Below are 14,481 nucleotides of genomic sequence, written 5' to 3'. Positions count from 1 at the left end.
AGACAACCACTGTTCAAGGAGTGCTTCCTTCTTGAAGCATAGACAAATATCACCCTTCCTGACCTATAAAAGTTAAATCAAAAATGAGATCACACTGTTCACCCTTTTCTCTGTTGCTTTTTTCTCTATGTCATAATAACTTAGAGATCATTACTAAATCTTGGCACATACAGATTTAACACATATGTTTTACAACTGAATAGTAAATAATAGATACTACATTTTTAAAACTGCTCCTTTTGCTTGCAGAAACTTTGCCTTATATATCTTTGTGTGCAGATACTAGTATGTTTGTAGAATAAACACCTAAAAGTGTTTTTTTCTGGGTGAAAAGCATATAATTTTAAGTTTTGATGCATGCTAAGTCGCTTCAGTCATGTCCCACTGTGTGAGACCCTTCCAGGCTTCTCTGTCCATGGGATTCTCCAGGGAAGAATACTGGAGTGAGTTATCATGCCCTTGTCCAAGCGATCTTCCCAACCTAGTGATCGAACCTGTGTCTCTTGCATCTCCTGCATTGGCAGGCAGATTCTTTACCACTAGCTCCACCTGGGAAGCTTTGGTAGATATTGCCAATTTGCCCTTCAAAGACTACCAATTTATAATCTTTCTGACAGTGTCTGAGAGTGCCTGTTTTCTCCATCCCCTCACTAACACTGTGGAACAAGTATTTGTTGAGCACCTACTAGGTATCAAGCACTATTTGTGATATTGGCAGTAAGCAGTACACAAAATAAAGACCCTATAGAGAAAAGCATTAAATAGGAAAAGTAAAATAAATAGTATTTTACAAGGTGATAAGTGCTGTGAAGAAAAACAAGCAGGGAGGCAGATGTTGTGTTGATACAGTGGCAGGTAGGGTTGCAGTTTTAAATAGGGCTGTCAGGCAGGCAAAGACCTGAAATGAGGTAGTAAGCCATGCGGCTGTCTGGGGCAGCATCCCAGACAGATGGGTGCAAAGGCTATGCGTGAAAGATCACCTTGCATCTTTAAGGCACAGAAAGGAGGTAGTGTGGCTGGAGAGGAGTGAGGGAAGGGAAAAACAATAAGACCTCAGAGAGGTAACTGGAGGGCCATCATTAGGCTTTGATCTTTGCAAATCTGACAGATGAAAAATGGCCTTTTCTGATGTTTTATCACATCAACTTCTTGGAGCTTCCTAATCGTGTCTCTTGCCTTTATTCTGTTGGATTGTACATCTTTTTCACATTGCTTTATAACAGCTCTTTTTCTTATTCTCTCTATGTATGCGTTTATATAATATGTAAAGTATACAGAGAAAATGGGCTTCTCTGGTGGCTCAGCAGTAAAGAATCCACCTGCAGTGCAGGAGACGTGGGTTCGATCCCTTGTTTGGGGAGATCCCCTGGAGGAGGGCATGTAACCCACTCCAGTATTCTTGCCTGGAAAGTCCCATGGACAGAAGAGCCTGGCGGGCTATAGTCCCTAGATTGCAAAAGTCAGACACTAGTGAAGCAACTAAGCACACTTGTACACACAGAGATATACGTATTTATTAAAATATATGTGTTATATGCTACAAAGATTTTATATATGTATATAAATATGTTATAAAAATGTGCATATGTATATATGTATTGGTGGGATTTTCAGGTGATTTAGTGGTAAGGAAGCTGCCTGCCAGTACAGGAGACACAGGTTCAATCCCTGGGTCAGGAATATCCTCTGGAGAAGGAAATAGAACCCACCCAAGTATTCTTGGAGAAGGCGATGGCACCCCACTCCAGTACTCTTGCCTGGAAAATCCCATGGACGGGGGAGCCTGGTGGGTTGCTGTCCATGGGGTTGCGAAGAGTCAGACACGACTGAGCAACTTCACTTTGACTTTTCACTTTCATGCATTGGAGAAGGAAATGGCAACCCACTCCAGTGTTCTTGCCTAGAGAATCCCAGGGACGGGGGAGCCTGGTGGGCTGCTATCTGTGGGGTCGCACAGAGTCGGACACGACTGAAGTGACTTAGCAGCAAGTATTCTTGCCTGGGAAATCCCATGGACAGAGGAGCCTGGTGGGCTACAGTCCAATCTGTGGGAGTCACAAAGTGTTAGATATGACTGAGCACGCTATAGATACACAGGCACAAGTTTATTTCCCCCCAGAATGTCATTTTATTTGACTTTGGTTAATATTTTTTCCCAAATAGATGTTTTTTTAAAGTCAGATTTATCCTTTCTTTTTCTGTTTTGGTTAGAAAGGATTTTTATTAAAAATCTCTTTAGAAGCTTTTACAATTCTACTTTTTACATTTTAATTATAAAATACAATTAATTTTCCCTGCAATAAAACATAAATTAAATGTTCATTTTGGCATATTAGTACAATTAAGTTTTATTATCAGTAACTGGTCTTGCTTTAATTACTTATTGATAGTAAATGCTCAGTAAAGTTAGTTTTGAAGCTCTCTCTTTTAGTCTGAAGCATTAGGCAATTTCTTTGATACCTGGACTATAATGCCACCCTTTAACCAAGGAGGCATCAGTATCGCTTGACATAGCTTAGGTTGATACTTAACAGCATTCTGATCAGTGGTCTTGTCTGACTCTCAAGCGAGGAATTGAACAGAATGGGCATTCTGCCTTCTGAATTCCCACTGCCTTATTTTGTTAATAGTATAATATATCCCCAAATCATTTTCATTCAACATTTTACAGAGTAGAGAATTAACTAAAAGTATTTTTAAATATTGGGTTTTGGTGTATGTTTTAAGGACTCTTGATTACTTTGTTGAGTCATGTAGTGAACAAAATGAATATTCATTTTATCATTGTTTACAGTAGTGAAATACTATAAATAATTTAAATTTCTACTTTTAGACGTCTACATGAATCAGTAATAGCACATCTATATGTTATATTACTGGATAGTAACTAGCAAAGAATATCAAAGGTATAGTATAGAATAGTGACATGGAAAGAAATCCAAGATTGTCAAATAAGAACTAGCAAATGCAATTAAAGAAACAGTTCCATTTACCATTGCAGCAAAAAGAATAACATACCTAGGAATAAACCTGTCTAACCTGACCTGTACTGAGAAAACTATAAGATACTGGTGAAAGAAATCAAATATGATGCAAACAGGGAGATGTGCTATGTTTTAGACAGGAAAAATCAGTATTGTAAAAATGGCTGTACTACCCAAAGCAATCTACAGATTCAGTGTAATCCCTCTGAGATTACCAGTGGCATTTTTCACAGAATTAGAACCAAAAAATTATAGAGCCAAAAAATTATACAGTTTTTGTGGAAACACAGAAGAGCTCAAATAGCCTAAGCAATCTTGAAAAAGAAAAACTGATCTGGAGGAATCAGGTTCCCTGTCTTTCAGACTATGCTACAAAGCTACACATTAATCGAGACAGTATGAAAAAATATGGTCCTGGCACAGAAACAGAAATATCAGCCAGTGGAATAGGATAGAAAGCCCAGAGATGAACCCATACACCTATAGTCATCTAATCTATGACAAAGAGAAGAGTATACAATGGAGAAAAGACAACCTTCTTTAATAAGTGGTGCTGGGAAAACTGAACAGCCACATGTACAAGACTGATATTAGAATGCTCCCTAACACCATACCTGGAGAAGGAAATGGCAACCTACTCCAATATTCTTGCCTGGGAAATCCCATGAACAGAGGAGCCTGGCTAGCTACAGTCCGTGGAGTCACAAAGAGTCAGACATGACTGATGGACTAAACAACAACTAACATCATACACAAAAATAAACTCAAATTAAAGACCTAAATGTAAGGACAGACACTGTAAAACTTAGAAGAAAACATAGGCAGACCACTCACTGAGATACATTGTAGCAAGATCTTTTCTGACCCATCTCTTAGAGTTATGAAAATAAAAATAAATAAGTGGGACCAAATTAAACTTAAAAGCTCTTGCACAGCAAAGGAAACCATAGACCAAACAAAAAGACAACCCCTAGAATGAAAGAAAGTATTTGCAAATGAAGTGACTGACAAGGGATTAATCTCCAAAATATATAAACAGCTCATGCAGCTCAATATCAAAACCAAGCAGTCAGTATGAGTTAGTTGCTAATTGTGTCTGACTCTTTGCAACCCCATGGACTGCAGCACACCAGGTTTCCCTGTCCATCACCAACTCCTGGAGCTTGCCCAAACTCATGTCCATGGAGTCAGTGATGCCATCCAACCATCTCATCCTCTGTCGTCCCCTTCTTCTCCTGCCTTCAATCTTTCCTGGTATGAGGGTTTTTTCCAGTGGGTCAGTTCTTCACGTCAGGTGGCCAGAGTATTGGAGCTTCAGTATCAGTCCTTGCAGTGAATATTCAGGACTGATTTCCTTTAAGATTGACCAAGTAACCCAGTGGAAAAATGGGCAGGAAACCTATATAGACATTTCTCCAAACGAAACATACAGACCAACAAACACATGAAAAGATGCTCAGCGTCACTTATTAGAGAAATACAAATCAAAGCTACAATGAGGTATTACCTCACACCGGTCAGAATGGTCATCATCAAAAAATCTACAAACAGTAAATGCTGGAGAAGATGTGGAGCAGAGGGAACTCCACACTGTTGGTGAGGATGTATTATAAATTGGTACAGCCACTGTGGAGAATAGTATGGAGGTTCCTTAAAAAATTAAAATTAGAACTACCATATTACCCAGCAATCCCATTCCTGGGCATATACCTGGAAAAAAATTATAATTCCAAAAGATTTATGCACCCTAATGTTCAATGTAGCACTATTTACAATAGCCAGGACATGGAAGCAACCTAAATGTCCATCAGTAGAGGAATGGATAAAGAATATATGGTACATATATATAATATAATGGAATATTACTCAGCCATAAAAGGGAACAAAATTGGGCCATTTGCAGAGATGTGGATAGACCTAGAGATTGTCATACTGAGTGAAGTAAGTCAGAAAGAAAAAAACAGATAATCAAATAATATCACTTATATGTGTAATCTAGGAAAATGATACAGATTAATTTATTTGCAAAGCAGAAATAGACAGATGTGGAGAACAAACCTGTGGATATCAAGGGGGGTGGTGGGTAGGATGGGTTGGGAGATTGGGATTGACATATACATACTGCTATGTATAAAATAGGAAACTAATGGGAATCTACTGCAGAGCACATGGAGCTCTACTTAATGCTCGGTGGTGACCTAAATGGGAAGGGAATCTGAAAATGAGGGGTTGTAACTGATGCAGTTTGCTGTACAGCAGAAACTAACACAACCTTGTAAATCAACTATACTCCAGTAAAAATTAATTGCAGGGAGTGTGGGTTCAGTACCTGGTCAGGGAAAAGTAAGCAGTTTTCTTCCAAAAATTGGACTGTTTAGTCTGTTAACTAAGTTGAGAGACTCACATAGAATTCTTTGATGTGCTTTTGTTATTTTCAATAAATTTTAAGTAAATGGCATTTTTTTTTTGTCCAGGGTGTTTTCAGAATCTGGAAATTTCATCATAGTTCTCTATTCTGTGACACATAAGGACCCTGAATTTTATGAATGCCTCCCTTGTGATGGCAGGTTACCTGACCTTCGATTCCAGCTACTAACCAGCAAGGAAACCTTACGCCTTTTCAAAGTAAGTGTGATTGGATCACCTAGCACACTAATGACTATTTAGTTATATGTTGTTGTATATTGGCCTTATAAACCCAATGGTCTCTACCCTTTAAAATAGTAACTCAAAGTGTTAGGCTTTCTTTATTTTTGATCAGTCTTACTTAATATTAACTTTATTCATTTATGGTTAATTTCGTTTTGTAAATTTTAGGACATAACCTTCAGAACCAAATTCTAATACAGGATCAAATGTTATCCACAGAGTAACTTTTCCATGTTTTTCTAAAACCTTTTAAAGTTATATAAAGAATTCATGTGTTGTTTCATTTTATGATGTTGAGAGTTAATTTGTGATCTTAGTGTTTCCTTTGTCCTGAAAGTTAATTTTTTAAATTATGGGTATAAAAAGTGATTTCTCATAGTTAAAAATCAGCATCTATAATATGTGATCCTTGGAATCAGAGTGGATTGTTGCTGTATCGAATAATATACATAAAAATACATTTAGGTGATGGTCACAGAAAAAGCAGGTCTTTGAAACCATAAGTGTCATTATGTTAAAGCATTCTAAGGCTGGGAATTGCCTCGTGGTCCATTGGCTAAGACTCTGTGCTCCTTCCTGGTCAGGGAACTAGATCCCACATGCTACAGCTAAGACACAGTATAGCCAAATAAATAAATAAATAAATAAATAATAAAGTTTTTTTTAATTAAATTTATTCTTTTAAGAAAAACATTCTAAGGCCAATAATAAAAAATAATTCTAAAAAAAAATTATGTATCATTTTACAAAAATATTGACAATCCCTAAATAACTGTGTGTTTCTACTCAGATCTTATTTTGTGCCTTTAATTTCATTTATAGGTTGTATTAATTCATGAATCAAGTTTTTGTATTTTAATTATAAGCATAATCATCTTTGATGTATAATTACTTATTTCCGTTTTAGAGACATATATCATTCACTCATTTTATTCTTCAGATTGTATCCTCAGTTTAAAGTTACTATTTAACTGAATCTGGTTATTAAGTTGTAAGTTATATAGCGAAGTTAAGTTTTCACTTTCATTTATATAGTAAGCAGATAGATAGTTTTTTAAAAGGTTGCATAAAAATAGAACTACCATATGATTCAGTAATTCCACTTCTGGGTGTTTATCCAAAGGAAATAAAAACACTAACTCAAAAAGATACCCACACCACCATGTTAATTGCAACAGTATTTACAATAGCCAAGGCATTCAAATAACCTAAGTGTCCACGGATGGATGGATAAAGAAAATATGATTTATATTATATCACATGTTTATATAATGGAAAACTATTCAACCATAAAAAAGAAAGGAAATCTTGCTGTTTGTGACAACATAGATGGACTCTGAGGGCATTATGCTAAGTGAAATTAACAAAACATAGACAAATACCATATGTCACTTATATGTGGAATATTTTTTAAAAAATTAAAACATTTTGTTGAACTCACAGACAGAGAACAAATCGGTGATTTGCAAGAGAGTGATAAGGGTTAGTGAAGGTTTGAGGGTGGCCAAAATGGCCAAAGGTGGTCCAAAGATATAGACTTGCAGTTTTAAAGTAGGTAAGTCATGGAGATGTAATATACAGCATGGTGAATATAGTTAATAATACTATACTATATTTTGAAAATTCTTATCATAAGAAAAAATTTATCATCTGTATGGTGGTGAATGTTAACTAGACTTAATTGCAGTGGGTGTTTCACAATATATTCAAATATCGGATCATGTTGTATACCTGAAAGTATTATAATGTTATGTCAATTATATCTCAATTAAAAAATATTTTTTTAAAGAAAGATTACAGTTACAGAAATCATAATTCCCCTTCCCACCCAGTGTTTCAGAGCTACTTTTCATCTACATAGTATTCTCTGGTGTTTATTTAAGTCACATCTCAAAGTATGACCTACTTTTATTTCAGAATGTTGAATCTTCTGACAAAAATCCCGTCTGTTTTGAATTGAGCGCTGAAGACCAGAATGCAGAAAGAGAGTTTTTTAAAAAAGTTTCTAAGAATCTTTCAATTAAGAGGTAAAAGATATTTTTATTATCATACTTTTTTTTATTACTTTCATTAGTTTTTAATAATTAAAGTAAGTCCCCAGTTATTTCTGAGGGAACTGTTTGTAAATCTTATACCACAGGTGTCCTTACTTTAAATGCATTCCTTCATATTTGTAAGTTGGATGATAATTTTAATGAAGTGACAACTCTAATATGGTTCTCATTTGACTTGATTTATTACATAGGGGAACAAAAGTATTTGTCAAGAAATTATCTTACTTAAGAAGAAACATCCTGTTTTTGTTTAGTTTGCCTTCTGTCTTCCCTTCCTTGTAGTATTAAACCTAGGGCTATCAGATAAACTACTATAAAAATAACTCCTACTATAAAAATAACTCCTCTACCTAAAACAGAAAACTTTTAAAGCAAATGCACTTGGAGAATATTAAATAATGGCTTGTGACCTTTTGGGTCCAATATCTACTTTGGTAAACTAAATATTCCCTTTATATTAGGGTTCTCCAAAGAAATAGAACCAACTAGTGCATAGAGAGATTTGTTATTGCTAGTCTAACAAATTACTACACACCTACTGACGTCAGATAATACAAATCTATCACCTTCTAGTTCTAGGAGTCAGGAGTCCAAAATGGGCCTTTGCAGCTAAAATTAAAGTGATGGTAGGGCTGCATTCTCTTCAGAAGTTTCAGTGGTAAATCCATGTTCCTTCTTCCAGCTTCTAGAGGCCACCTGCATTCCTTGTTGTCTGGTGGTCCCTTACTCCACCTTCAAAGCTAGAAGCATAGCATCTTCAAATCTCTCTCTCTGACTTCTGTTTCTGTCCTCACATCTCCTTCCCTGACTGTTATCTTGACTCCATCTTATAAGGACAATTGTGTTTACATTGAACTCATCTGATCGTCTAGGATAATCTCCACATCTCAAGATTCTTTACCTTAAGGACATCTGTAAACTCCCTTTTTCCTTGTTCACTAACATATTCACAGATTCTGGGGATTAGAAAGATGTCTGAAGTAAGCTCTATCTTTGGGCATTTTAAGTTATCCTTGAAACAGGCTAGGTCACCAGAAAACTATATTCTTATAGACTTGCAGGAACACCACCACTGACTGAAGGTTTAAAGCTTTTTTCAAGATTTTATTGAATGTTTATGGAAGAAAAAGCCAAGTTAAGGGGATGCTTGGTAATTTCTTAAACGTTGTTGAAAAACAATGTCTGTTTTCAGCTCTGACCAAAGCTTAGATAAGGATCAGTCATTTTTAGATTTGAATTTTTGTAAAATGTTTATCCCTAGATAACTTTTGTTGAAATTATAGGTCAAGTTTTTTCTTTTTGTTTGACTGCTAAAAAAAGCTCACAGTGAATTTTTTTTTTTTAATTTTTGGCTGCACCACACAGGATATGGGATCTTAGTTCCCCAACTAGGGATTGAAACTGTGCCCACTTGTTTTCTTTTTAAAAGTAATTGGGGGAATTCCCTGGTGTTCCAGTGGTTAGGACTCAGCACTTTCACTGCTGAGGCCTGGGTTCGATCCCTGATCAGGGAACTAAGATCCACAAGCCATGTGGCATGGCCAAAATTTAAAAAGTAACGTACCTAATTTCCATTTTGAGCCCCTCTTCATCATTATGCACAGTTATGGAAGCCAAATTTCAATCAATTCAAGGTCTGTTTATCCTGTTTCCGCTGAGGTTTCATGTAATTTAGAGGGGACTAATGCTATGCCCTATGCTTCCCTGGTGGCTCAGACGGTAAAGAATCTGCCTGTCAATGCAGAAGACCTGGGTTCAATCCCTGGGTTGGGAAGATCCCCTGGAGAAGGGAACGGCAACCCACTCCAATATTCTTGCCTAGAGAATTCCACGGACTGTAGCCCACCATGCTCCCCTACAGGCGGACTAGCTTCCATGCAGTTACAAAGAGTCAGACATGACTGAGCGACTAACACTTTCACTAGCACTGTGCCACTACTGGTGATGAGGGGGTGACGTGATTCTCATCCACCCACACCACTTGGCCATCTGCTGAGATGTTTTCTTTTGCATCTGATCTTTGACAGTCGGTTTGTACAGGTTCCTACTGCAACCTCTTTAACCTGTTCAGGTCACTGGTTCTCTGTGTCTTGTCTGTGCTGCGCGGAGGCATATGGAATGTCATTCTGTATTCTCCATGTCCTTCTTGGGTATGGCAGGAGAGCTTTGTGGGATTGTTTCAGTGCAGCACCTTGGCACAGAAAGAACTCTGTGTTTGCCTCTCCAGACTACCAGGGTTTGGGACAAAGGTCTGTTCTGGTGTCAGATCTTCCACATCTGCCTAAGGGTTTCTGCTGTTCAGCCTACTATGGAGACAGGACCCTTTCTTCAAAATTCCATTAATGTCTAAACTCTCTTAGCTTCCTTCTGGCTTTTCTGTCATCTTCCCTACCTCATCTTATTGAGATTTTATTTAGTTTCAGTTCAGTTCAGTCACTCAGTAGTGTCCGACTCTTTGCGACCCCGTGAATCGCAGCACACCAGACCTCCCTGTCCATCACCAACTCCCGGAGTTCATTCAAACTCACGTCCATTGAGTCGGTGATGGCATCCAGCCATCTCATCCTCTGTTGTCCCCTTTTCCTCCTGTCCCCAATCCCTCCCAGCATCAAAGTCTTTTCCAATGAGTCAACTCTTCGCATGAGGTGGCCAAAGTACTGGAGTTTCAGCTTCAACATCATTCCCTCCGAAGAAATCCCAGGGCTGATCTCCTTCAAAATGGACTGGTTGGATCTCCTTGCAGTCCAGGGGACTCTCAAGAGTCTTCTCCAACACCACAGTTCAAAAGCATCAATTCTTCGGCGCTCAGCTTTCTTCACAGTCCAACTCACACATCCATACATGACCACTGGAAAAACCATAGCCTTGATTAGACGGGCCTTTGTTGGCAAAGTAATGTCTCTGATGCACAAAAACTTGATGTATATAGTCTTTCAAATCTTAGTCTTAAACTGTAACTTCAGCATTTGAAGTTCAGTACCAACACTCAAAACTTTTTCTGTGTTCTACTGAGGCACGATACTTGCGGCACAATAACTACAACTGACTAAGTGGAAGGAGGCACTTCAGTCAGTCTCAGGGTAGTTTACCATAACAGATATAAGTGCATAGGAAAATGTAATTCCTTACTTGGTTTTTCTTTCTAACACTTGGTTTTTCTTTCTTTTTTTCTTTCTTTCTTTAAACAGTGAGTGTTTAATGTATTATGTTGAATATAGTGAGTATACATCTCTTTCATCAGATGATAGATTTTTTTACGGTAAATTCAATATCTTATGTATTTCTACGCTCCTTAAAGTGGTTAATTCAGAAACTGCTCAGTAATTTGCTTTATTATGACTTCACAATAACTGGGTTATGGATGCAACTAGAGATGATCATACTAAGAGAAGTAAATCAAAAAGAGAAAGGCACATACCGTATGGTATATGTGGAATCTAAAATATGAAATAAATTAATCTGTCTGTGAAACAGAAACAGAATCAGGGACATAGAGAATAGACTGGTGCTCGCCAAGGGGCAGGTGGGTTGGAGAGGGCTGAACTGGGAGTCTGGGATTAGCAGGTGCAAACGGGTATATACAGAATGGGTGAACAACAGTCCTACTGTGTAGCACAGGACAATATACTCAATATCCTGTGATTAAACTATAGTGGAAAAGAATATGAAAAAGAATGTGTATGTATCTATGTATGACTGAGTCACTTAGCTGTACAACAGTAATTAACACAACATTGTGATTCAGCTATACTTTAATTAAAAAAATAAGTTAAAAAAGAATAAATGGGTTAAACTTGCCATGGTCAGGAGAAGGGGAAGAATTATTAAGCATGAGTCTGACTGGCTCAACTTTCCTGATCATCTGACACTGGCTTGAAAAATAAAATACTTTGTGGTTGTCAGATACTAAATTAAGTGATCAAGACACTACTGTGTCTAATTAAAGAACCTTATTCAGCTTTAAAATGAAAGAAGAGTGCTCACTTCAGCAGCACATATACTAAAATTGGAATGATACAGAGAAGATAAGCATGGCCTCTGTGCAACTGTGACATGCAAATTCATGAAGTGTTCCAGATTTTTTTTTTAAAAAAAAGAACAAATGAATACCGATTACTGAAGACTTACTTTTTCTCCCCTCTGTTCTTTAGCTCTTCCCAGAAGGTACCTCCAGGGAAAATGCCAACGAATGATCATGACTCTGGTGTTGAAGATGAAGATGTTTCTCCAAGACCAATTCCTAGTCCTCATCCAGTGAGTCAGAAGGTATCACTGGTCTTAGAACTCACCTTTACAATTAGAAACCTAAAAGTCTCTTCATGTTAAAGCACTCAATAATATATAAAGATAAATACCATATATTCCTCACAGGTACATTTAATTATCATATGTAGTAATATATATAAGTATGTACACATATTGTAATAAGTAAGTATAGTATTTCCAGAGAAAACCAAGGAAAAGAGGTTAAGTTAGCTCCCTAGGATTATATAACTAGGAAGTAGTAAAGCTGGAATTCAGGAAGTTTAGGATTTGATAGACTAGTAGTTTAAGAGGTTTCGTTTCAGAATCTGGTGCTTTTAACCCATGTAGACTCAACATTCTATACTATCACCAGAACTCGACATTGTTTCTTATCACCGTATTTTGAGAAAATATTCTACTTGCTTTGGGGGATTGCTAACAACCCATCATAATTTTTTTTATTGAGGCCAACTAGTGGGTTATTTTAGAATTGTTCTGTCTTAATTGGATAATTAATTACTTATTACAAGAAAAAGGAATGAGAAAGTTTTCTTAAATTAATATTATAACCAAATTCACCACAGCGAGTACTTTACTTACTCTTTGGCTCTCCTCCAGCTCTTTTAGTTGATATCAATAAAAAGAATAGCAGTGAATAATTTCACTTAGTGTGATATTTTGAAACACTTACTGGAAGGCCCTTTCTTAGTAAGATGAGAAAACGTGATTCTTTACGAGATGTGTTGAAGCATCTGGTCTGATAATTTTTTTTGTTTTTGCAGAGAGGGTAAAAAAAGTCTGCTTCCCATTTTGAGTTCTATAATCTAAGCAACGTCAATTGGCGTTCCAGTGAAAAGAGTTTCATTGTTAAATAAGTTTGTGAGGGCAAGGACCTTATTTATTTTGTTGACAGTTGTGTTCCTGGTACTAGCATATAGAAGATGCCCAGCAGATATTTGTCAACTGTGTAAATAATCAATACTTTTTAATAAATAACTAGATACAATTTGGAAAATACTAGCTTAAGGAAAATGAATCATATATCTTTCTTGTGAAAGATACTTCTTTCATTTCTTTCCCACTTATAGGTTTCTAAGATCCAGCCATCAGTTCCTGAACTTTCACTTGTGTTGGATGGAAACTCCATAGAACCAACCCCTGTGCCCAACCCATTGGAAATGGTGAATAATGAAAATCCTCCTTTGTTGATTAACCATTCTGAGCACCTGGAGCAGTCACAACCCCAGCTTTGTGATGAGAAACACAGACCAGAAGCAGAAGCTGGAGAGCCTTCCTTCAGAGGGCTACCAAATCAATTAAACCAAGACACTGCTCCTTTGAGACACTGCAAAGTAAGACAGCTGTCTACCTGCAAGAAAGGGAACTCTCATATCAGGAACAGTAGTAAGCCCTCTTTTAATGGACTGTCTTCAGATGCATCTGAAAAGCTTCAAACAGTTTCTGCTGCAAATGTACACAAAGAAGAGTATCCTGTAAGATCCTCCACATTTAATTCCAAGCAGTCTTCTCTTGCCCCACAGTCCCACCCCCACAATTTTGTTTTTTCACCCCATAATTCAGGAAGACCGATGGAATTTCAAATACCTACTCCCCCGCCACCGTCTTACTATTCCACAAATGTTTGCAGTTGTTGTCAGCATCGTGGCCATATTCAGTATAGCCCAATAAATTCTTGGCAAGGAATGAATACAGTAGGATCTGTTCAAGACCTCAAGTCTGAAATCCTTCAGAAACATTCATTATTTCATCCAGGTGGATGTCCAGCTCAGTACCATAATGCATTCTTTTCTTCAAGTAGTCCTATAGCCTTGAGACCTCAGGGAAACATGGGGGGTTGTTCTTCCCACAGCAATGTAGAACCATCACCTGTGGCAAGACTCCCTCCACACATGGACTTCTGTAACCCATGGCCTTGCACAGTATGTGTGCACACACCCAAGACTGGGTCAGATGATGGAATGATGGGACTGTCTCCAGATGCGTATAGGTTCATCACAGAGCAAGACAGGCAGCTGCGACTACTTCAAGCACAGGTTTGCTAGCTTTCTTCTATTAAATTCTTGAATTTTTAAAAAGTAACTGGCAACTCTTCAGTAACTATAGTTATGAGGTAGAATTGCAGAATGTCAGAATTAGAAGAGACCCTGGAAACTGGATTCTAGGCCCTGATGTTTTACACATTAGGAAAATGAGGATTTGATAAGGAAATGGCAACCCACTCCATTACTCTTGCCTGGGAAACCCCATGGATGGAAGGAACTTGGCAGGCTACAGTCCATGGAGATGCAAAAGAGTCAGACATGACTTAGCGACTAAACAACAACAATCAAGGTTTTATTTGGTGCTTTATTTTATTTTGTTACACTAGATAAAATATTTTTTTTCTTTTTATCCTTAGATGACTGACTCCATATATTTATTGAATAATATATCTTTTTGTTAATGATTTAAAAATGTATTTTTTATTTTATAATGAAAGCATCATGTGTTTATATCTATTTCTATACTGTACTCTCCATTGATCTGCC

General features: G+C 37.2%; 1 protein-coding gene and 1 non-coding gene across 3 annotated transcripts in view; both read left to right on the top strand.

Moving 5' to 3' along the window:
* STIL (SCL/TAL1 interrupting locus) overlaps positions 1–14,481 on the top strand; it is a 54,460-nt gene that overhangs the window by 17,726 nt on the left and 22,253 nt on the right. For both annotated transcript variants that reach the window (XM_005678453.3, XM_005678454.3), the window contains exons 9-12: positions 5,459–5,609; positions 7,551–7,660; positions 11,839–11,953; positions 13,021–13,986. In XM_005678453.3, coding sequence (XP_005678510.2) covers positions 5,459–5,609; positions 7,551–7,660; positions 11,839–11,953; positions 13,021–13,986 — 1,342 coding nt within the window. The remainder of the gene's footprint in view (positions 1–5,458; positions 5,610–7,550; positions 7,661–11,838; positions 11,954–13,020; positions 13,987–14,481) is intronic.
* TRNAE-UUC lies at positions 9,130–9,201 on the top strand. Its single transcript has one exon. It is a non-coding gene; the product is annotated as a tRNA-Glu (tRNA).

Source organism: Capra hircus, chromosome 3 (genome assembly GCF_001704415.2).
Source record: "Capra hircus breed San Clemente chromosome 3, ASM170441v1, whole genome shotgun sequence".
Lineage (NCBI taxonomy): Eukaryota > Metazoa > Chordata > Mammalia > Artiodactyla > Bovidae > Capra > Capra hircus.
The sequence above is the reverse complement of the archived record's forward strand: the minus strand, read 5'-3'. Positions and strand labels throughout refer to the sequence as shown.